Genomic DNA, 22,709 nt, shown 5'->3' with positions numbered 1-22,709 from the left:
AAGCCCAGAGATAAACCCACGCATCAATGGTCAACTAATCTATGACAAAGGAGGCAAGGATATACAATGGAGAAAAGACAGCCTCTTCAATAAGTGGTGCTGGGAAAACTGGACAGCTACATGTAAAAGAATGAAATTAGAACACTCCCTAACTCCATACACAAAAATAATGTCAAAATGGATTTGAGACCTAAATTTAAGACCAGACACTATAAAACTCTTTGAGGAAAACATAGGAAGAACACTCTTTGACATAAATCACAGCAAGATCTTTTTTGATCCACCTCCTAGAGTAATGGAAACAAAAACAAAAATAAACAAATGGGACCTAATGAAACTTAAAACCTTCTGCAAAGCAAAGGAAACTACAAACAAGACGAAAAGACAAACCTCAGAATGGGAGAAAATATTTGCAAACAAATCAACAGATAAAGGATTAATCTCCTAAATATACAAACAGCACATGCAGCTCGATATTAAAAAAAACAAACAACCCAAACCAAAAATGGGCAGAAGACCTAAATAGAGATTTCTCCAAAGAAGACATACAGATGGCCAAAAAGCACATGAAAAGCTGCTCAACGTCACTAATTATTAGAGAAATGCAAATCAAAACTACAAGGAGGTGTCACCTCACACCAGTTGGAATGGGCATCATCAGAAAATCTACAAACAACAAATGCTGGAGAAGGTGTGGAGAAAAGGGAACCCTCTTGCACTGTTGGTGGGAATGTAAAGTGATACAGTCACTACGGAGAACAGTATGGAGGTTCCTTAAAAAACCAAAAATAGAATTACCATATGACCCAGCAATCCCACTACCGAGCATATACCCAGAGAAAACCATAATTCAAAAAGACACATGCAGCCCGCACACCGCGATGAAGAGTGGTCCCCGCTCGCCGCAACTAGAGAAAGCCCACGCACAGAAATGAAGACCCAACACAGCCAAAAATAAAATAAATAAATAAACAATTAATTAATTAAAAAAAAAAAAAAAAAGCATGGCTGCTTCCAGGAGAGAGAAAGCAGGGCAGGGATCCAGCCCATGTTTAAAAAAAAAGACACATGCACCCCAATGTTCATTGAAGCACTATTTACAATAGCCAAGTCCTAGAAGCAACCTAAATGCCCATCAACATAAAAATGGATAAAGAAGATGCGGTACATATATACAATGGAATATTACTCAGCCATAAAAAGGAAAGAAACTGGGTCATTTTTAGAGACATGGATGAATCTAGAGACTGTCATACAGAGTGAACTAAGTCAGAAAGAGAAAAACAAATATCGTATATTAATGCATATATGTGGAACCTAGAAAAATGGTACAGATGAACCGGTTTGCAGGGCAGAAATTGAGACACAGATGTAGAGAACAAACGTATGGACACCAAGGGGGGAAAGTGGGGGGGGGGGGGGGGGGGGGGGGGGGGGGGTGATGAATTGGGAGATTGGGATTGACATGTATACACTAATATGTATAAAATGGATAACTAATAAGAACCTGCTGTATAAAAAAATAAATAAAATTCTAAACTTCAAAAAAATAAAATAAAATACACACTAAAGGGCTTCCCTGGTGGCGCAGTGATTGAGAGTCCGCCTGCCGATGCAGGAGACACGGGTTCGTGCCCCAGTCTGGGAAGATCCCACATGCCACGGAGTGGCTAGGCCCGTGAGCCATGGCCGTTAAGCCTGCGCGTCCAGAGCCTGTGCTCCGCAACGGGAGAGGCCACAACAGTGAGAAGCCCACATACCGCAAAAAAAAAAAAAAAAAATTACACACTAAAACAAAAAAAAACAAAGCAAAGCACAACACAATCTGCAGTTGGTTGAATATGCAAATGTGGAGATACGGAGAGCAAAAAAAAAATTTATACTCGGATTTTTGACTGTGCAGGCGGTCGGCGCTCCTAACCCCTGCATTTTTCAAGGGTCAACTATATTTTGTTTCAAGGTCAACAGTATTTGAGAACTACCCCTGTTCAATCTACCTTCTCTGGCCTAAAGAGCTTTGTCTCCATCTGAAATTGGAGCATTCAGTAAGCCAAAGGCATTCAGTAAGCCTTTGATTTTTCTGAATTCCATTGTCCCATTCCCTACTAATGATGCATCATTCTCTATTAATGATAATAACCAGGTATCATAAATTCATAGAAAAGAAAGCTGGGTAAGGGTTAAAGAAAAAAAGAATTCCAAGAGCAAGTTGGTGAAGACCAAGTGGATAAAACAAACAAATATAAAGGGAAGGATAAAGTAACCTGATAGGCAATGTGTAACTATGACCACAAATGAAAGACCAAGATAGATAAATCACAAGTTTGCAATTTTCACAAGTTAATCACCAAAAAGCCTAAGAAAGGATGTTACAAAACAAAAGTTGATCAGTTACCAGGAGTTGTCTTTTGTGAGTGAGGGCAATCTACTTCAACCTTCTATTTAACGCACCATACTGGCATCTTTTACATCCAAAGACGGCAGTTACAATGCAACCTCCATTAGAATCAGTTAGACTAAACAGCCCAGTACAGAACTTTCAGCCCCCCGCCCCCCCACCCCCGCCATGTGTAGCCATTATTCTTAGTAGACTCCATTCCTGTGCTTCAGGGATTCTGAGCTCCATCTCCTTTTCTCTGATTGCTACAGGCCAATCTGACCTGGTGCTTAGCTCTCAGGCGGTCCCAATACACACAGAAATTGTGGCACTATTTCCTAGGCCCAAAGAGCTGCCCCAGTTTTGCTACCTCTATAGGCATTGCTTGTTATTTCAGTCTGAGTTCTCGGTTGCAGAAACCAATTCTGGCTAATTTAACCAGAAAGGAGTTTGAAGATATCCTAGTAGGTCACAAGATCAATAGGAGAGCTGGAAAACCAGGATCAGAAAGTCAAAAAAAAAAAAAAAAAAAGTTTGGATAAAAGGAAGCCCCACAGCACACACAGCAGGAACCACAAGTGACAGTCTAGTGTGAAAGCCACTGCTGGCACCAGGGCTGCTTGTCCTTGCTCCTGCAGGCCACCACTGCTATCGCAACAAACTCTAAGCTGTCCAAAGTCCTAGGTAGGAACATACCAACAGCCACGTGTAGGATGTGTGCCTGCACCGTAACTGCTCAGGGGCAGGGAGAGAGCGTCTCACCTGCCTAGGCTTCCACTGGGGGCGGGGCTCTCCTTCCCACCAAGGCTCACACAAACAAGAGATCCCACAAACTAGAAAAGGAGTCTAGAAGGCGTGGCAGCAAAAAAAAGCCAAACATCTACTATATATTTTTCTTTTTTTCTTTTTTTTTTTTTTTGGCTGCGTTGGGTCTTCATTGCTGCGCATGGCCTTTCTCTAGTTGTGGCGAGCGGGGGCTGCTCTTCATTGCGGTGCACGGGCTTCTCATTGCAATGGTTTCTCTTGTTGCGGAGCATGAGCTCTAGGCATGCGAGCTTCAGTAGTTGCAGCACGCGGGCTCAGTAGTTACGGCAAGCGGGCCCTAGAGCACACAGGCTTCAGTAGCTGCAGCACGTGGGCTCAGTAGTTGTGGCGCATGGGCTTAGTTGCTCCGCGGCATGTGGGATCTTCCCGGACCAGAGATCAAACCCGTGTCCCCTGCATTGGCAGGCGGATTCTTAACCACCACGCCACCAGGGAAGTCCCCTCTACTATATATTTTTCCATCATTATCCCACAGCTATGACACTGTGAACTGGACGTTCATTCTTGACCCTTGTGGGAGGTATGGGGACAGAGACTCTGAGACACTCACCCAGCTCCAGCTCCGGAGGCTCCAAACTCCTTGAGACATTAAATAGGAACAAAGCCATTCCAAAGATTTAAACACCCACTAAACACTGTAGATGTGTCTGAATAACTGCAAGGTATTACGGATTGACAGTTGCCTTGAAAAGTACTTGAGTTACATTCCAGGCCTCAGTAAAAGAAAATGCCAAACATCAACAAAGATTCTAAATGAAAATAGCAATTTCAGACTAATGAATAATACATTTAAAAAATGTCAGACTTCAGGCAAACCCGAAGGCCTATGGAGCAGTTAGGGTCTAGCCTGGAATTTGGCTATAAATGTGGGCCCTTCCTTCTTTTTCAGCCCCATGGCTGGCATTCTCATCCAGGCAATATCACCCCCGCCAGTTACCTTGAAAACCTCACCAGTTTCACTGCCTTAAAAATCTATTCTATTACTACTATTCAATTAACTCTATTCTATTCCCTTTTTTTTGGCCACACGGCATGGCATGTGGGATCCCTGACCAGAGATCGAACCCATGCCCCCCCGCAGTGGAAGCACAGAGTCTTAACCACTGGACCACCAGGGAAGTCCAATTAACTCTATTCTAGAACACAGACTTCATTCCTACTCAAAACACGGACCTTGGCTGCCTTTTCCTTTTACATAAATGTCAACTCCATAGCCAGATATTTAAGAAACACCACCAAATTTAGCCCTATGATTTCCTGACCTAAAACTTCTCCAGCCAGGTTAGCCTCCTCCCTCTTCTCCCAGTGAAGCTGACTTAGGTATATCTGACTGAGAGCCGTGGTCCTGTCACCTGAAATTTCCCTCCCTTCCCATCCCATCTGATCATCCAGACCCTATCCCATTCTCAGGACCCAGATGGACGTCCTCCACCTCCCTCCTCCAGGAGATCTCACAAAACTCCAGTCCACACCGACTGGGTCACAAACACAACTCCTGCACTGACCAAGACAGACAACATTACCATGATACAGTCTGGTATGATGTAGTGAAGTGGTGGGAAGGGCGGCAACTGGGGGGAATTTGCTCCAATTAAATTTGCTCCCATTTGTTCACAATTTTTTAAGACGCTGTGTTATAAGCTAATAACATTAGGTGCCTGTGGGGAAGGGAACTGGGTGGAGAGTTTGTTTTTTCTCTACTCTAGTCAGTTCCAGATTTATTTATTCCAGGTCTACTATCACACTGTTTAGCCCTATGGCATTTTAGTTTCTGATAAAGCAGAAGGTCTTGTTGCCCAAGATTTTTTTGGCTACTTTTGTGCCTTCTCTCTTCCGGATGAATTTTTACTACTGTCGACTGAAAAAAATGGACGACCTAAAACTTCAGAATCATGTATTATTTGGCGAACTTTCTCAGGAGTTCAAGCCTGGAAGGCAGCCTCTCAGATAGCTCTGAGAAACTGCTCTGAAGAGGTAAGGGGAGAGCCAAGATATATAGGAGTTTTGTAACAAAGTCCAGATAGTGGGAACATCAAAAGATTAATTAAAGAAAACCACATATCTCAAGTTAATTAAGTTGGCGCTTTTCTATGTATGGGAAGATGCAAGAGTCTGGGCTCACTGAAATCATCCCTTTGACATGCACCTTAGCTATGTGGGGCCAGTATCCTGTGCTCTCCCATCCTGAGTCCCCTCAGGGCTCAACAAGGTGGCTGCAGTGGCTGATTGCTGGAGGGCTGCAACATCCTTTGTTTACTGATAATGGCAGGCAGCATTCTTAGTCCACAGTATCCAGAAGCAAGTGGGGTACTGGTATGGAGCAGAGGTGCCCAGAAGAAGTCATCCTATCATTGTAAACTTCCAAACAATACAATTTATTGATTACTCTTTTACTGGAATGATTTTAAAAATTGAAAATAAAAGCAATATGTACTCAATGTGTAAAATTAAGAAGAGAGAAAATAATTTATGCTGTCTTTAAGCCCTCTATCCAGAAATAACTACTGTTAACATTGTGACTTTTCTATATTTTTTTGCTTAAGCCTTTACATGGGAAAAAGTAAGAATAAACTATTTTCTATCCTGCTCTTCCCCCTCTACCCCCCACTCTATTTCTATTGTGCATTTGAAAGTTATTCAGCTTCTTCTCATCCAGGACAAACTAGCATTTAAGGTATTAAAAAGAACAACACAACTTGAGAATAAATAATAAAAATAAGAAAGCTTCAATGCAAGTTCAAGGCCTGAACCCCACCTGGGGGAGCAAAGTAGAAGGGAAATTTTTATTGTATATACTCTTTTGTACTTTGTAAATTTTGAAACACATGAATGTATTACCTTCACAAAATACACAAAATTGAAAAACAAAAATGAGAAAAAAATTTCAATGATTAAAAACACAATGTTAAACAAAACAGCTGTGTCAACCCAAGGACTGCCAGTGTAGTACCTCTAAGCTTTTGTTACAGGTTCATTTTGGTTAATTAATTCAATGCTGCCTTGGTTCTGCTACATATCTTTTTTATATATGCATACTCTCTCTCAAAAGAGATTGCAAAATTAGGGAGGAAAAGAATGTTACATTTCTTTCATATCTTCTTCATCGCCTAGGGCTTGGAAAACATCTATGATATGTACTCAATATTTGGAACCATAGAAGTTTAGAATGGAAAAAGACCTTAAAGATCTAGTCCAGCGCTGTCATCTTATAGATGAAAAAAACTGATGCATAGGAAATGTACAAAATTTATCCAACTATCACAGGATAAAAACTCAGGACTTTAAATGAATAAAAACAAAAGAAAAACAAAACTCACAATCACAATTTTAAGCTTTACTATAAAAACAAAAGGTGTCCACTAGAGGGAGCCAATAGTCCATTAACTTGAAGAAGTTCCTATTGGTCCCTTCAAAAGACCTATAGGGTAATAATAAAGACTTTTTCCCAGAGCCACAGAAAATGACTGAAGGGCCATATACCTCAATCAATGTAAATTAGGATTTCTTTCACTAGAGGTAAAAATAGAGATTTTTCAAATCTCCAGCATTAAAAAAATGTTATTAGCATATAGTAAAATTTATTCTTTTTTTCTTGTGTGTGTGTGTGTGTACTGCTCTATCAATTTTAACACACATATACACTTTGTAAAACCACCATCACAATCAACAAACAGAACAATTCAATCATTCACAAAAAACCTCCCTCCTGCTCTGACTTAGTCACACCTCCCACTGCACTGGATATGCACAGAAGCGTTCCCTATAGATGTTCAGTGTTTATCCATTCACCCATAGGAACATTTGAATTAACAGAGATGCTATAAATATTTAGGTACGGAAGGGTAAGCTGGGATGAAGTGAGATGGTAGCATTGACATATATACACTAACAAATGTAAAATCGATAGCTAGTGGGAAGCAGCCGCATAGCACAGGGAGATCAGCTCAGTGCTTTGTGACCACCTAGAGGGGTGGGATAGGGAGGGTGGGAGGGAGGCTCAAGAGGGAGGGGATATGGGGATATATGTATATGTATAGCTGATTCACTTTGTTATACAGCAGAAACTAACACAACATTGTAAAGCAATTATACTCCAATAAAGATGTTAAAAATATATATATTCACATACAAGTTTTTGTGTGAACATAAGCTTTCATTTCTCCAGGGTAAACGCCCAGGAGCAGGAATATGAAGTCATATATAAGTACATGTTTAACTTTAAAAGAGACTGCCAAACTGTTTTCCAAAGTGACTACCAATCTAGGCTTCCCACCATCAATGGAGGAGATTTCCAATTGCTCTGCATCCTCTCTTGATTTTGGCGTTATTAGTATTCTTATTTTAGCCATTCTACTAGATATGTAGTGGTATCTCACCATGGTTTTAATTTGCATTTCCCTAGTGCTAATGATGTTAAACATCTTTTCAGGTGCTTATTTGCTGTCTGTATATCTTTGATGAAGCATCTTTATATCTTTGATGAAGTGTCTTTTCAAATCTATTATTTGTTGTTTGTTTTCTTACAGTTGAGTTTTGTGAATTCTTTATATATTCTTGATACCAGTTCACTGTCATATATGTGATTTACAAGTATTTTCTCCCCAACATTCGCTTGTCCTCTCATCCTCTTAACAGTGCCTTTCACATAGCAAAAGTTTTTAATTTTGATGAAGTCCAATTTATCATGTTTTTTCTTTTATAAATCATGCTTTTGGTGTCATGTCTAAAATCTCCTTGCCTAACCCCAGGGCATAAAGATTTTCTGTTTTTCTAAAATTTTTTTAGTTTTACATTGAATTCTATGAATGAATTTCTGTATTAAAAAATTAGGTTCAGGTTGAGGTTCATTTTTTTGCATGTAGATGAACAGATGTCCAACTGTCCCAACATTGTGAGCATTGGTGGTATAGTGGTAAGCATAGCTGCCTTCTAATTGTTCCAACATCATTTGCCAAAAAGACTGATCTTTTCCCTTTAAGTTACCTTTACATCTTCGTCAAAAATCAACTGGCCATGTTTGTGTGTGTTTCTGGACTCTGTTCTGTTCCACTGACCCAAGTGTCCATCCAACCCTTCACCAACACCAGTCTTCATTACTGTGATTTTATAGAGTAAGTCTTAAAACTAGGTAGCATGACTCCTGCTTTTTAAATAAAGAACAGTGAAAGTCACATTCAAGAAAGCTGACAAAATCTACATAACAAATTTTAGGTTCAAATTAAACATTTTGGAAATAAGCCAGAAAAAAAGCAAATATGAGGGAAAAGACAGAAAGAAAAGGAGAGAGAAATGAAGTAGAAGAAAAAGAAAAGGGGAAAGAAGTGGGAACATGCCAGTCATACACATAAAGTGGTATAAACAGAGAAAGAAATAGAGAAGGAAAGAAAAAAAGGCACAGGAAGAAGAAGGAAAATAAAAAGAAAATGGTTCCCTGCACATTAGATCACAAGCACTACACCCGAGCCAGTGAATTTCTATCCGTAAGCCATGAACACCGTGGTTACAACTGCATACCAGAGCTAGCATCAGTAGTAAGAACGGGGCAAGGGCCCGGTGGAGGCTCCAGACCAAGGACCCATCCTGCTAAAGATCTAAAGCCGGCCAAACACTTTCCTCACTTAATAGTCCAAAACAAGCAATGATCATAATACACACCTCTATTTCTATATAACCCACTTAATTAGGTTTAAATAATCCTATGTAACTGTCTGTTCCCATACATAAATGGGCCAATTCAATGATCCCCATGGAATTTACTGATGTTTTGTTTAGAGGTTTCAAAGAGACAACTGTCTAGTTCTCTGAGGATGAACTATCCACCCTGTCTACCATACGGAGTTGTCACGAAGATCAAATGAGATCATAAAGAATTGCTTCATAAACTGAAATTTCTTATAAAAATACAAGGTAGTATCACTGGTTCTCTTCATCCAAAGTCTGGGGCCACGAAGCTTTGTTAGACACAGATGACAGCATATGGCTCGACTATGAGGACCCTTTAGTGAAATCGAAAATTGTCTCCACTGGCAGCCAGTCCAGCTCTCTTTCTAGTCACCCATGTTACTAACAGCAAAGAGTGGTTCAGTAAATAGCTCTGGGCCCTTCTCTGCAAAATCTCCTCTGTTAGGGACATTCAGATATTAGGATCTCACTTTCCTTTCTTACACACAAAAATTCACTATTTCCCCCTACTTTCTATACTTAACTCTTGGATTCTTGAAAAATAAAATCATAGTTAACAAATGTAAATGCAGTCACACAGCAAATATGACATGTTTTTAAACTAAAAATAAGACTTGACACATTCCAAAATAAAAGCTTCACTCATCATTTCTGTTATAAAATTCTCCTGTGGTGTGTGTGTAATTTCTGTCTTTAAAAAATACTCTAAGAGTCTGTATATTTCATGTTGCTTTCTCTAACTATGCCTTTCTGTAATTCACAGACCCAGGAAACCATCTATCCCCTGCTATACTTATGTAAGTGTTTAAGCTGATTATGTTTACCTTACCTCCTTTATTTGAGAAGACAGCTGATCATTTAATATGTATTACATAGTACTTTATACATTACTGGAATTCTGTGAATATATGAACGTGTGTTGACTACACTGAATATTTCTGGTTTATGATTCTGTTTACTCATTCGGTCATTAGTTTATTTAATAAGCTAGTCAACCTCATGCCATGGCAATGGAGGCAGTCTGACACGCCACAAGAACACAGGCTTCAGAGATAGAGACCTCAGTTTAAATCCTGACTCTTACTACTACCTGAGTAACTTTGGACAAGTCAGTAACTTTGGCCTCATTAATTTCCTGATCTTTAAGATCAAGATAATACCACCAACATCTACAGGTGCTGAGTTCAATGACCACTGTGCAATGAGTCTGGCACATCACAGGTGTTGTTGGTATCAGTTCCTTTCTTAGACCTTAGAACTAAGGTCTAAGAAAGTTCTAAGTAAGAACTTAGTAAGATGCTGTACATCTGAAACTAATATAATATTGTAAATTAACTTATACTTCAATTAAAAAAACACAGGCAATTAAAAAAAAAAAAAAGAATCCCCAGTGAAGTACAGCATTTGGAACCAAGGATAGAGTTTCCACTGACTGATACTAATAAGCACTGTGGTCTCAGAACAGGCTAAAGTCACCCAAGATTCTAATTAAAAGTTGGATCAGCAAGCTAGAGATAACTGCCAAATGGAGAGACAACTAATTGTCCAGCTGACAACCTTGACATCTAGAAGAGGGAGATTGCTGATGGAATTCCGTGACGAAGTTAGATCCTAAACATACAAAGTTGTCTGGCCTTAGCCTTGGTGCTGGTGACCACCCTCCCCTTGCTCTGCAGCCTTTCTCAGCCTCTAGTCCCCAAAGGAACCAAAGAAATGACTCAGATAGGAAACAGTCACGTTTTCTCTGCTCAAACCCAGGTGCCCCCGTGGCCCCAAAATGCCTCGCTGAATGTGCTGTAAGAGAATTCCTTATTCTTCTGTTGGAGTAAAAGGCAGCAAATACTGAGGGCCCATCATCTTCGTTTCTTCATTTAATACCTCTCAGGTTCTTAGCACTTTGGTAGCCCTCTCTGTAGATAGCTCAACAATTCCTCTTTTCTGGACTCGTGTGACTTCATTCCTCTTTAGTATTCTCCCATTCCCTGAATCCTAGGCAGGTCTCCTCCACCTCCAGCAATGAAACAGTCTAGCATGCAGTGAGGACAGAAGTGTCAGCAGAGAGACATCCTTACCCTCAGATTATTGGGTAGTAAGTGAGCAATCATAAAACAGCACTAAAACACGAGCAAAAATGTTTAGGGAAAAGTAGACATGCACTGCAGGGTTAATCTGAGACATCGGGGAATTCTAGTACAACTCTTCATTATAGACCTGAGCTCCACTTAAAGATCAGATGCCTCTGCCACTAACCCCCTGAATACACACCTTCACACTGCTCAGAAAGGTGCAAGACAGAACTACTGTTTCACCCTTTCATGTTCCCCAGGAGAGGTACTAAGCTACTATAGCCATCCTCCCAGTGTGCAAAAGGCACAAAAAGTCTTCCTCACTGAAAAGCCACTGCAACAAAAGACTACTTAAGGGGTGCTCTATGAAGAAGAGAGCACCAAGAAAAACTGTAATCAATTTTGCTGTAGCAGCAGATTCAGTTCTCCACCCAACAAATCACAAGTTGAAGCATCACGCCCACGGACAAGTAAGCTCTTTCACATGAGGAAGTTTCAATAGACTGACCAGACCCACTGGTCCTCCCCAAACTCCTCCCCTTCGGGGCTGACTTGTTGCCATTACCTGTACAAGTGACGGTTGTCTTCAAAGTCTTCCTGGCCCCATTTTCCCTTGATGTCTTCAATAACGTGATTCTTCAGGAATTTTTTTAGCAGCTGGACCGTTTGTTTGCGGGTCACTTCGGGGCCAAAGTTTTGGCTGCGCCTCAACAGCTCGTGTAGCCAATCCACAGCTTCGGCCGCTGTGAAGCAACGTTCATAACTTTTGAAACGACACCGATGTTTCCGTAACGGCATCTTGGTGCGAAAAAGCTCAACTGTTTCATTCCACTAGGGGCAAAAAGAGAGGAATGTATTTAGTGATCGATTGAGTTTTTTACAAGGTTATTACATCCCGAATATTTAAGACAATGAATGCAGTTTTTCCATTTAAAAGACTGCCTTAAGGGGACTTCCCTGGTAGTGCAAATGGTTAAGAATCCGCCTGCCAATGCAGGGGACACAGGTTCGAGCTCTGGTCGGGGAAGATCCCACATGCTGCGGAGCAACTAAGCCCGTGCACCACAACTACTCAGCCTGCACTCTAGAGCCCATGAGCCACAACTACTGAAGCCCGCGTGCCTAGAGCCCATGCTCCACAACAAGAGAAGCCACCGCAATGAGAAGCCCACGCACCACAATAGAAGAGTAGCCCCTGCTCGCCGCAACCAGAGAAAGCCCGCGTGCAGCAACGAAGACCCAACACAGCCAAAGATAAGTAAATTAATTAATTAAAAAAATAAAATCTAGACATCCAAGCCATCATCAGCCATCCCTAAATTAAATGAAATGTTCACATATGGTGTTCTTCCTGCATAATTACTCCAACATTTTCTTAGGACCCTCGTCTTCCCACCATTCCTTCTAAAAGTCCCGAAAACTCAGTCTTACTCTCATAACCATTCTCTCTCCTCTTATGCTCCTCTTGCAAGTCTATCACTTAACAGACTCTGAGCCTTATTTTTCACCTACCGTCCTACTGAAATCAGCTCTTCTGATTTCACCTTTTTCTTTCAGTGATAGTTCTGACCTCAGCATATTCTTTTTATTTTGCCCAACACTGGTTCCTTATCTTCTCTTCCAACCAGGCCTCTTCTTCCAGGTTTCTCTTCATATGCTCTACTGCCCAATCACCTCTGCACCTGTTGTCCCATTTCTCTTCTCCCTTTGATGGCTAACTTTCTCAGCCACAGTAATCATTCCTGAGTATACAACACCAGGTGCTTCAAGGGCCCAGGTAGGGTCTGTGCAAGCAGGCACCCTGGATGTACAGCACCAGACACAACAAACACACAGTTGGTACTCAACAAGCAAACGCCTAACTGGTCTTTCACTTTCCTTATTTTTTTTTTTTTAACTACCCCCTAACCTCATTCAACTTAATTCTACTTTGACTCCCAGTCATGTCTTTCTCCTGGCCAAACTCAAACATCTTTTTGTCCTATGCATATCAATCTTTCTACTTCATTTGACACTACTATAAGCCATGCTCCAAATTAAGTTGGTCCAGATTTAAACTTTTTCTTTTTAACTTTCTTAAAACCACACACAGGGCTTCCCTGGTGACGCAGTGGTTGAGAGTCCGCCTGCCAATGCAGGGGACATGGGTTTGTGCCCCGGTCCGGGAAGATCCCACATGCCACGGAGAGGCTGAGCCCGTGAGCCATGGCCGCTGAGCCTGCGCGTCCGGAGACTGTGCTCCGCAACGGGAGAGGCCACAACAGTGAGAGGCCCGCGTACCGCAAAAAAAAAAAAAACCATACACACACAAAAACAATACAAGCTGTAGAGTAAGATAACCTATAACCAGAATTTCTAAAACAAAACAAAAAATTCAGATCAAGAAAGGACAGACACTCCATACAAAAATGGGAAAACAAACAGGCACTTCACATAAAAGAACCTCCAAATTTACCATAACATATGCAGATATTCAATCTCATTAATTAGCAGTGAAATGCAAAAGAAATCTATAATGCAATACCACTACATGCCTACAGAATGGCTAAAATGAAAAAGGCAATATACTAAGTGTTACCAAGGGAACGTGGAACAACTGGAAATTATATGCACACTGTATAACCCAGCAATTCCATTCTTAAGTATATATGCCACAGAAATATGTTCACCAAAAGCCACCCTGCTCATAATAGCACTATCTTAATAGACAAAAACAACCCAAATATCCACCAACATAAGAACAGATAAATTGATTCATGCAATGGAATGCTGCACAGCAATGAGAATGAACTATTGCTACATGCAATAACATAGATGAATAACATAGATAAAATATAATTGATATAAGAAGGCCAGATGTGAAAAGTACTATATGATTGTATTTACATAAAGTTTAAAAGCAGACAAAAGCTAATCCATGGTATTAGAAATCAAAGTAGTGGTAGAGACTGGGAGGGGCGGAGGGACATCTGGGCTGCTGGTAATGTCATATTTCTTGATGTGGGCATTGGTTAAATGGGGCGCTCACATTGTAAAAATGCACTGAGTTGTACGCCTATAATTTGTGTGCTTTTCTGTACATGTTATGCAGAATAAAGGGCTAAAAACAAAACACACATACACATACACACACACACACACACACACTCATATATTAAAATCTTCCTTGAGAGCAATCCACAATTTTAAATTACCAACCTGAAAGTTGATAAATATGAACTAGCTGATTGTGCTGGTAAACTGAATGTGGAAGAGATTAAGGAGGGTAGCCGAAGAAGAAACAAAGTGAGTGGATGAAAGAGGGACTTGAATGTAAACAGAGGAGAAGCAGGGCAAACTGGCTAGAATGAAATAATGAACAGCAGAAAGAGAGCCCAGGAAGAGTCCATGAATGTTGATTTAAGTTCACTCTCTACCCACCTCCCTCACCAAGTTGCTGTGACGTCTCTCGTGAGATCATGCTTACGAAAGCCCTCTGTAAAAGATAAGGCATTCCTCAAGCATAAGGAGAATATATAAAATTCCCAGGATAATCTCTTGAAACAAATTACAGGTTCAATCTATTCTGGAGCTAGAAGGAAACTTTGGGGCAAAATTAAGATCCAAAGAGGACAGGCAAGTTGGCACATGTCACTCAGGTATTTAGTCTCATAATAAGATCTGGAAACCTACTCTATGCTCTCCTTCTCGAGTGGTCATTTCATTATAACAAGAACCTACAAACTTCAACATAGCTTTAAACAATTTCCACATATTTTTAAACATTAGCTGTTTGGGTCTTTTTTTCAATTCTCTGCTGACACCAACCTTGCATTTCAGTCCTGATTAATATATGTTGGGAGATGGGGAGGAAAGAAGAGTTAATAAAAAAAAGAGTTTTATTTATTTTAGGTTGATTGATAAATTTAATGCATAGTACTTTATGCATTACTTAATAAAAGAATGAAGATATGGCTCTCTGGGGCCCAATATTTCAAAATATAAGTAAATATGCCTGTTATTTGACTCAAGCTGGTTAGCAGTTCCTCTACTGTCACTTTAATTACAGAATAATGCACACTGTAACAAATTAAATGCAGAAATATATACAAAAGACTCTGCCCTGTCTCTCTCCAATCCCACATATCTATTAATCATACATACACATATATAGAATCCTTCCCTTTGTATGTATGTATTTTGTTTATTATCACTGTCGCTGTTTGCTTCCTTTTTGAAGAAATGAGATCAACCATATTGTACATATTATCCTACAACTTGCTTTTGCATTAAACATACCAGGATATTTTTGTGTCAGTACCTATAGATATAGCCCATTTTATGAATGAATGAGTTCCATAATTTATTCAACCATTTTCCAACTAATGGGCATGCAGCTGTTTCCAGTTTGTTGTTTCACAAGTATATCCTTGTTTACATAACCTAATGTATCAATCCTTTTATTTATTTATTTTTGAGAACAGATTTCTAAAGGGTATCAGCTTATTTAAACCAGTTGTAGCAATTCACACTCCCAGCAATGCTGTATGAGCCTGCTGCCTTACCTCTGGCCATTCCTAGATATTATCATTCTTTTGTCTGCCAATCTACACACAAGAAATGGTATCTTTATATTTTGTTTGTATTTTCCTGCCTTTATCTTCAGTCATTTTTATTTCTTCATTTGAGACTTGCCATTTTTCTTCTGGGTTGTCTTTCTCTATCTTTTACTTAATTTTAAGAACTGTTTAAATCTAGAATTTGAATCTAAGTGCACAGAAGTCAGGAAAGTTACTCTATTTTGCTCAGTTCAGTATCCCCACAACTGAGGACAGTGCCTGACATACAGTACATGTGTTTAATAAATACGTATTGAATGAATATAAATAGGGAATATTAATCCTTTTTCAAATATATTAGAAATGTTTTCCCCTGACTTATCAATTTGTTTATTTGGTCTCTAGCTATATAAAGGTTTCACTGATGATTATATTGTTTTAAGAAAACAAATATATCTTCTTATCTTTATAGCTTCAGGGTTTACTCCCTCAATTGGGAAAGTTTCCCTATCCTGAGATATTAAAAATACTTATCAAATTTTTCTTTTAATATTTTACAGGGATTTTAATATCTGAATCGTCAACTGAAATTTTTTATGTTGTGGGGAGGAGATCTCCAACTCTATTTTCTCCCAAATGGAGAGTCAATTATGCTACCCTTCTCTCACTAAACTGAAATAGTAAGCTACCTTACATACTACCTTTCTTGATTCTGTTTCTTTCTTTTTTTTTTAATAGCTAGCTATGAACGAACTTTGAAACTGTTAATGTTTTACTTTATTATTTTTTTTTAACTTTTTATTTTGGTTTTTTGTTTGTTTTTTAATTAATTTTATTTATTTATTTATTTTGGCTGCATTGGGCCTTCATTGTTGCACACAGGCTTTCTCTAGTTGTGGCGAGCGGGGGCTACTCTTTGTTGCAGTGCGTGGGCTTCTCATTGCAGTGGCTTCTCTTGTTGAGGAGCACAGGCTCTAGGTGCGCGGGCTTCAGTAGTTGTGGTGCATGGGCTTAGCTGCTCCGTGGCATGTGGTATCTTCCTGGACCAGGGCTCGAACCCGGGCTCGCCTGCACTGGCAGGCAAATTCTTAACCACTGCACCACCAGGGAAGTCCTTGATTTTGTTTCTGAACTCTTTTTTTTTTAATCCCACTGAGCTGTTTGTCTATTCCTAAACAATACTACACTGGTGTGATTACAGTCTATTAATACTAAATTTAAATTTCTGGTAGGTCAAAGTCACCTATAGTCATCTTTTTTAAAACCTTTTAATTCCTCCACTTTTACTCTTCTGTATGAGCTTTCTACTCAATGCATCCCCACACAGGGAGGAAAAAATCTATTAGGATTCTGATTGGTTTTTTAGCTATTCTGGTGATAGCTAGTTTTCATTTTACACTAGAAATTTTCTAAGAAGACATCCTTATCAAAGCCTCATATCTCTTTTTTAGAAAAACTCATAAAAAGAATTTTTAATTTATTTATTTTGATTTTTAATAGCATTTAACATTAGGATATTTACTCAATCCATGAGACACTTTAGATTTTCAAAACCTAGCAAGGACCGTGATCTCTGCTCCCACGTATTTCCAAAAATAATTCAGTCATTATTTGGCTACTCTGCCAAGAAAGAAAAAGTTACCTTTAAAATAACTCACTATCCTCAGTAACATTTAGAAAGAAAATATCCTACGTCAACAAAGAACTAGATAGAGCTTGAGAATGTGATTGTTTCAACAACGTATTACGAGACAATCTTTATAGCAAAGGGGACAAAACAGATTTGTTTTGTGATTAAAAAACATTTTTTGTTTATTTCAAACCCCTAGTTTAAGGCATAAAGAATCATACAACTGGGGCTTCCCTGGTGGCGCAGTGGTTAAGAAGCCACCTGCCAATGCAGGGGACACGGTGTTCGAGCCCTGGTCCAGGAAGATCCCACATACCGCGGAGCAACTAAGCCCATGCTCCACAACTACTGAGCCTGCGCTCTAAAGCCCGCAAGCCACAACTGCCGAGCCCCCGTGCCACAACTACTGAAGGCCATGCGCCTAGAGTCAGTGCTCCGCAACAAGAGAATGAGAAGCCCACGCACCACAAGGAAGAGGAGACCCCACTCGCCGCAACTAGAGAAAGCCAGCATGCAGCAACAAAGACCCAACACAGCCAAAGATAAAAATAAAAATAAATAAATTTATATTAAAAAAATCATACAACTATTTTTGCTTAACGTGACAAATACTGAGTGTTGAAATGTGCTTCCTATTCTTTTCTCTTGAATATTTATTCCATTTCTTTACTTCTTAATATCAAAAGTATTATGATATAGCACCTGGCCAGGGACTTCAGAGGCAAACGAACGCTAGATCTAGATGTACTTGCCACATACTGGCAGTGTGAACTTGGTCAAGTCAGTTCACCCCTTTACACCTCAATAAAATGAGGGAATTGGACTACATAATCTTTAGAGTCCATTCAAACTCTCAGATTCAATGATGGCTGTAAGTCTTTTAAAGTTTACTAGTTGCATCAGAAGATACAGACAACTCAGAACTAAGTTCAAAGAACGGATCAGTAGATTTAAGCAGTTTCAGAAAAAGCAATTGTCTTTCTCATTATTTCTTTTTCTTTTTTTTAAATTTATTTTTGGCTGTGTTGGGTCTTCATCGCTGCGCACGGGCTTTCTCTAGTTGTGGTGAGCGGGGGCTACTCTTCGTTGCGGTGCAAGGGCTTCTCATTGTCGTGGTTTCTCTTGTTGCAGAGCACGGGTTCTAGGCGCACAGGCTTCAGTAGTTGTGTCATGTGGGCTCAGTAGTTGTGGCTCGTGGGCTCTACAGCGTAGGCTCAGTAGTTGTGGCGCACAGGCTTAGTTGCTCCGTGGCATGTTGGACCTTCCCGGACCAGGGCTTGAACCCGTGTCCCCTGCATTGGCAGGTGGATTCTTAACCACTCTGCCACCAGGGAAGCCCTCTCATTATTTCTTTTTAACTAATGAACTATTTCATATGTGGGTTAAAATGAAAGCTATTTCAGTGAAGATGAATAAGTTGCTAATTAGCTTCCATATTCACCATGAATTGACTTACAGTGTCTGTCATTTTATTTTGGGCATAGAAATTTACCTAGTTCATAAAATGCTATTTTCAGATAAGACTTTGGTGTCTTAGAAAATGGAGCTGTACATGGTTTGAGAAAGTATAGTGAGCCATGAAAGGAGGAAGTAAACGCCTGCTCTTTGTGTACCAATAGGTTTTTCCCAAGCTTTTCCTGAAGATTAGGTTGAGGATGATGTTGGGAGAAGATGGAAATGCTAAGCTGGGAGCCAGGGAGGAAAGGCGAGCTGGGGCAGATAAGTACAGAGGACTAATCACAAACTTTATGATTTAACTGATTAAAGCTGTAAAGCACAACTGAATTATGTTCAGGGAAACAGAGATTTTACAATGAGGGGAAAGTACCTGTAATGACTACAGAGATCACTGATAAATCAGTAATATTCACTTAAAAAAATGGCTATTGTTTTCTGTGTTTTCAAAAATCTTAGTTTACGATCAAGATTCTCAAATAGAATAAAGTTGAGAACTGAATTGACTACCTAGGAAATTCTGGTGATATTTAGGTATTTTCATTAATTATTCACATATTTAATTTCCTACTTAACTTGATCAGTCTTGGCTAAATCTGACTCAAATATCACTTCTTGGGGACTGAAGACTTCTGAAGAACAGGGTACTTTTCTTTGTAAATTCCTTTGATAATATTTTAATGTGACTCAGAATCAAGAATGCCTTTCACATAGGCACTCTGCATTTATAAAATGTGGTACTTCAAACAATTCTGTGAATGAGATTAAAAAACAGTTCCAATTATCATGTAATTTATTTTTTTAGTCTAAAGCTGGAAGAATGAGAACTGGTTACCCCAAGATCCAGAGTCTCTCTCTATTTCCCCTGCATTAGTGCTGTGAATAAATTGGCAGTAGGGGAGTGTTATTTTCCCTCCACAAAGAATAGTAAAGTTTTTGAAAGTCCCTGATAAGGCACAACCTGTATCTCATCCTTAAAGATGGACCTACCAACACACCATTGTAAAGCAATTATACTCCAATAAAGATGTTAAAAAAAAAAAAAAAAAGATGGACCTACCAATAGCCTTGACCCCAGATGGTTTCAAGTGGTAGAGGCAACTGTGAAGTGGAAGCAGATATGAAAAGAGGTTTTATAAAATCCTATTTGTTCCCTGCTACCAGCATCCATACCTCTTAGAGGCAGGTCCAAAGGAAAACCTAAATTTATATGTGTTGAATTTTTTTTCAATGAATGAATCATTATGGGTGTCTGTAGTACATTGTTTGCAAAGATGACTACGATAACTCCTTCCATCCTGTTCTCACCTTTTCCTGGATATCCCTTAGGGTGCATAGAACAAGGAGCCTAATTCCCAAGTTAGCTGGGGCCAGAGAAGTGTTGACAGACCAAGGAGAGCAGTCCTTTCCTCCCAAATCACCTTTAAGCTTTCATAGAAAGTTGTCTAAAACTTACTCTAGACATTACCAAATTATCGCCACTTACTCCATTATGAAATCGCTAAAATCACTTGCTCCAGGTCACAAAGAAATCAAGTACGCCTCAGAACTCTGATTACCAAAGCTCTTCTCCCAGGAAAACAGTCAGCACCCTGGACCAGGGTCTGCAAAGGCTCTTTCAAACCCTAAGTCCGGGCCCACCCTCCTCATTTAGGTCGGTGCTCACAGAAAAAGAAACGTCAGGAGCCGGAAACGTGGCCAGGGCGATCCACCTCTATTCTGGGCACCGTTAGAAAGAACCTCAAGTGTCACCACAAGTGACACTCGGGACGGAGACACGCTCCAGGCGGCGGGTGGCCCTAAAGTTACGGACTGGGGCGTTGGATTCCGGAGGACAGGAGAGGGGAGAGGGGTGTCACCCTGGTCTTCCGGACGCTTTAAACAGGGAGGCGCCGTTGATTGGCGAGAACCCAGCCAACGTCTCGGGGTCGAAGCTGCGCCCACCCTGGACGGGCTGGACCCCAGGCCCGGTTAGCCTTTCTTTGAGCGTCGTCCAGAATACCGCCGCCCGACCCGAAACATGTCCCGCCTCCAGACCCGGGCCCGGCCTGCCCTGGAGAAGCGAGGACTGACGAGTACGCAGTCGGCACTCAGGCCGGGGCCTCGCTTCGCCCAGATCCCGGTATGCACACTCACCAGCCTGGTGGCCCGGTATGGCCCGGGCCCCACGATGCGGTGCTCCATGGCCCGCACGCAGCGGCGGCCGCGGCCACACCAACGCAGATCCCGGAGAGTCCTAGGCGCCGCAGTTTGAATCCCGAGCCCACGCGCTGCAGGCGCTGATTGGGCGGTGCGGCGGCACGTGACGGGAACTGCGGGGCGGGGCCGCCGGGGCCCCACGGAGGGGGCGGTGGGCGTCTCCTCCGAGACCTGCTGCGGAGCGGCAGTAGGTTCACAACCGCCAGGGGTGGAGTCCGCGGCCCACCCTCGCCCACCCCGCGCACACGCAAGCAGTCTCCGCAAAAGGGTCGATGAACGTGTGTAATTCAGTGACCGAAAGCCGGTTGGACTGGAGAGGCAAATCCCTGTCCGTCCTTCCAAGTGCACCGTGAACCTGGTGGTGCGGCGAAGATTGGGAGAAGTGGGTAGTGAAAGGAAGCGAGGGGACAGCCTCTTCAAGTGGAGGGACATGTAAAAACTAGATAAGAGCTCTTGGCCACAGGGAGTGTCGACAGCGTGTAAGAACAACAAAGAGCTGGAAAAGAGCCCCATTCAGCTTCCTGTGTTGTTCTTCTGGTAGAGTGGTCTTTCCCTGGAATTTGAGTTCTTTGTTTTTTGGATCTGACTGAAATTTTCAGTCCTATGCCACAGGGCTCTGAGTTCATTTTGCTGCTCAGAATTTTCCCCCTAGGAATTGACGGTGTGATTTGCAATTATTCAAAGGGATAAATGAGGTCACCACTCTATGCCTACAAGTTCAAAGTTCATATGTCATCACCTCAGCAACCATTCAGGATGAGATATCATAAGTAAGAGATAAGGAAAGGATCAGATTCCCACCCTTTGTTAATACTCTTGCTGCATTTGCTGCCTTAGATATGTATTTAGCTGCATTTTAGAAAGCCCCAAAAATTCCTGAGATGATACATATGTATTACTTTTGTCATCAGAAAAAAGCAATGAAGATATTTTTTTACTTCCAATCCTTATCAGAACTTTTTCTTTTTTTTGGACCTCTAAACTCCATGGAAGAAATATTGCTTGTCCTTGGCAAGGGACACCCATGGGGCACAAGTGACAGAAGGAGAAATTTCAGAGCCTTGTCCATCTGGGGATTGTCAGCGCCTGCCACAGTGGTGGAACTGTGATCTGGTACAAGACATCATGCCCTGCTTCCTGAGCATTTTCCCAAGAGTTGGTCATGAGCCAAAGACAAGATAGTTCCTTTTTCTGGAAAGGCATATCTCCCAATGATCTACATATCAGAGGCCACAAAGACAGTCTTTGTAAATGTAGTTTAAATTAGACAGCTGATCATCTACCAGTCTTTCAGCATCACATAAATCAACTGGGAAATTGCTCACCTTCTCTCTGCCCTAAAATGCCAGTGCTTTCTACCTTTCTGACCTATGTTTCAGCCACAGTGGTCCTCTTTGCATTCAAACCTCACAGTCCGCTTGGTTCCCCTGCTGGGAATGTTCTTTCCTCAGCTCTTTGCAAGGCCGTCTCCATCTCACCATTCAGGTCTCAGTTCATAATGCTGCCAACCTTAGAAAAGCCTTCCTTGACCTTCCTGTATAGAGAAGCCTGACACGCCCACCCTACTCTTGTACTGTTTTATTTCCTTCTGAGCACTTACCTGTAACTAGAATTACTTATTTTCTTCTTTTCTACTTCTACAATGATGGTTGTCAAATGAAGGGGTTCCAGCTTCTGGGAGCATTTGGGGCATTTAGGCATTGAGGTTGTTTTCTGATCTTCTAAAAGGTAGGAAGGCCAGTACTGGTATTTTTGTGGGCAGGGGTCAGGGGAGCTAGATGTCTTCTGGTGCTTAAGTCAGGCCACACAATCTACAATTGGCCCATGTTCTACATGCCTTTTTATTGTCCACTGGACATTCAGGTAAGTGAATAACCTGTTTGTTATTATCTGAGCCTAGAACCTAACTCTGTTTTACATGTAAAATAAAAAGTAGT

The 22,709-nt window shown here is 41.0% G+C and overlaps 1 protein-coding gene across 2 annotated transcripts in view; it reads right to left on the bottom strand.

The window, feature by feature from the left end:
- The window catches only part of DEPDC1B (DEP domain containing 1B), a 101,065-nt gene extending 80,241 nt beyond the window's left edge, over positions 1-20,824 (bottom strand). For both annotated transcript variants that reach the window (XM_027101059.1, XM_027101060.1), the window contains exons 1-2: positions 20,710-20,824; positions 11,516-11,781 (exon numbers count right to left, since the gene is read on the bottom strand). In XM_027101059.1, coding sequence (XP_026956860.1) covers positions 11,516-11,781; positions 20,710-20,757 — 314 coding nt within the window. In that variant the 5' untranslated portion in view covers positions 20,758-20,824. The remainder of the gene's footprint in view (positions 1-11,515; positions 11,782-20,709) is intronic.
- Between the last annotated feature and the right edge of the window lie 1,885 nt (positions 20,825-22,709).

Source organism: Aethalodelphis obliquidens, unplaced genomic scaffold (genome assembly GCF_003676395.1).
Source record: "Aethalodelphis obliquidens isolate GAN/ISIS:26980383/991018 unplaced genomic scaffold, ASM367639v1 scaffold4, whole genome shotgun sequence".
NCBI classification, from domain to species: Eukaryota; Metazoa; Chordata; class Mammalia; order Artiodactyla; family Delphinidae; genus Aethalodelphis; species Aethalodelphis obliquidens.
The sequence above is the reverse complement of the archived record's forward strand: the minus strand, read 5'-3'. Positions and strand labels throughout refer to the sequence as shown.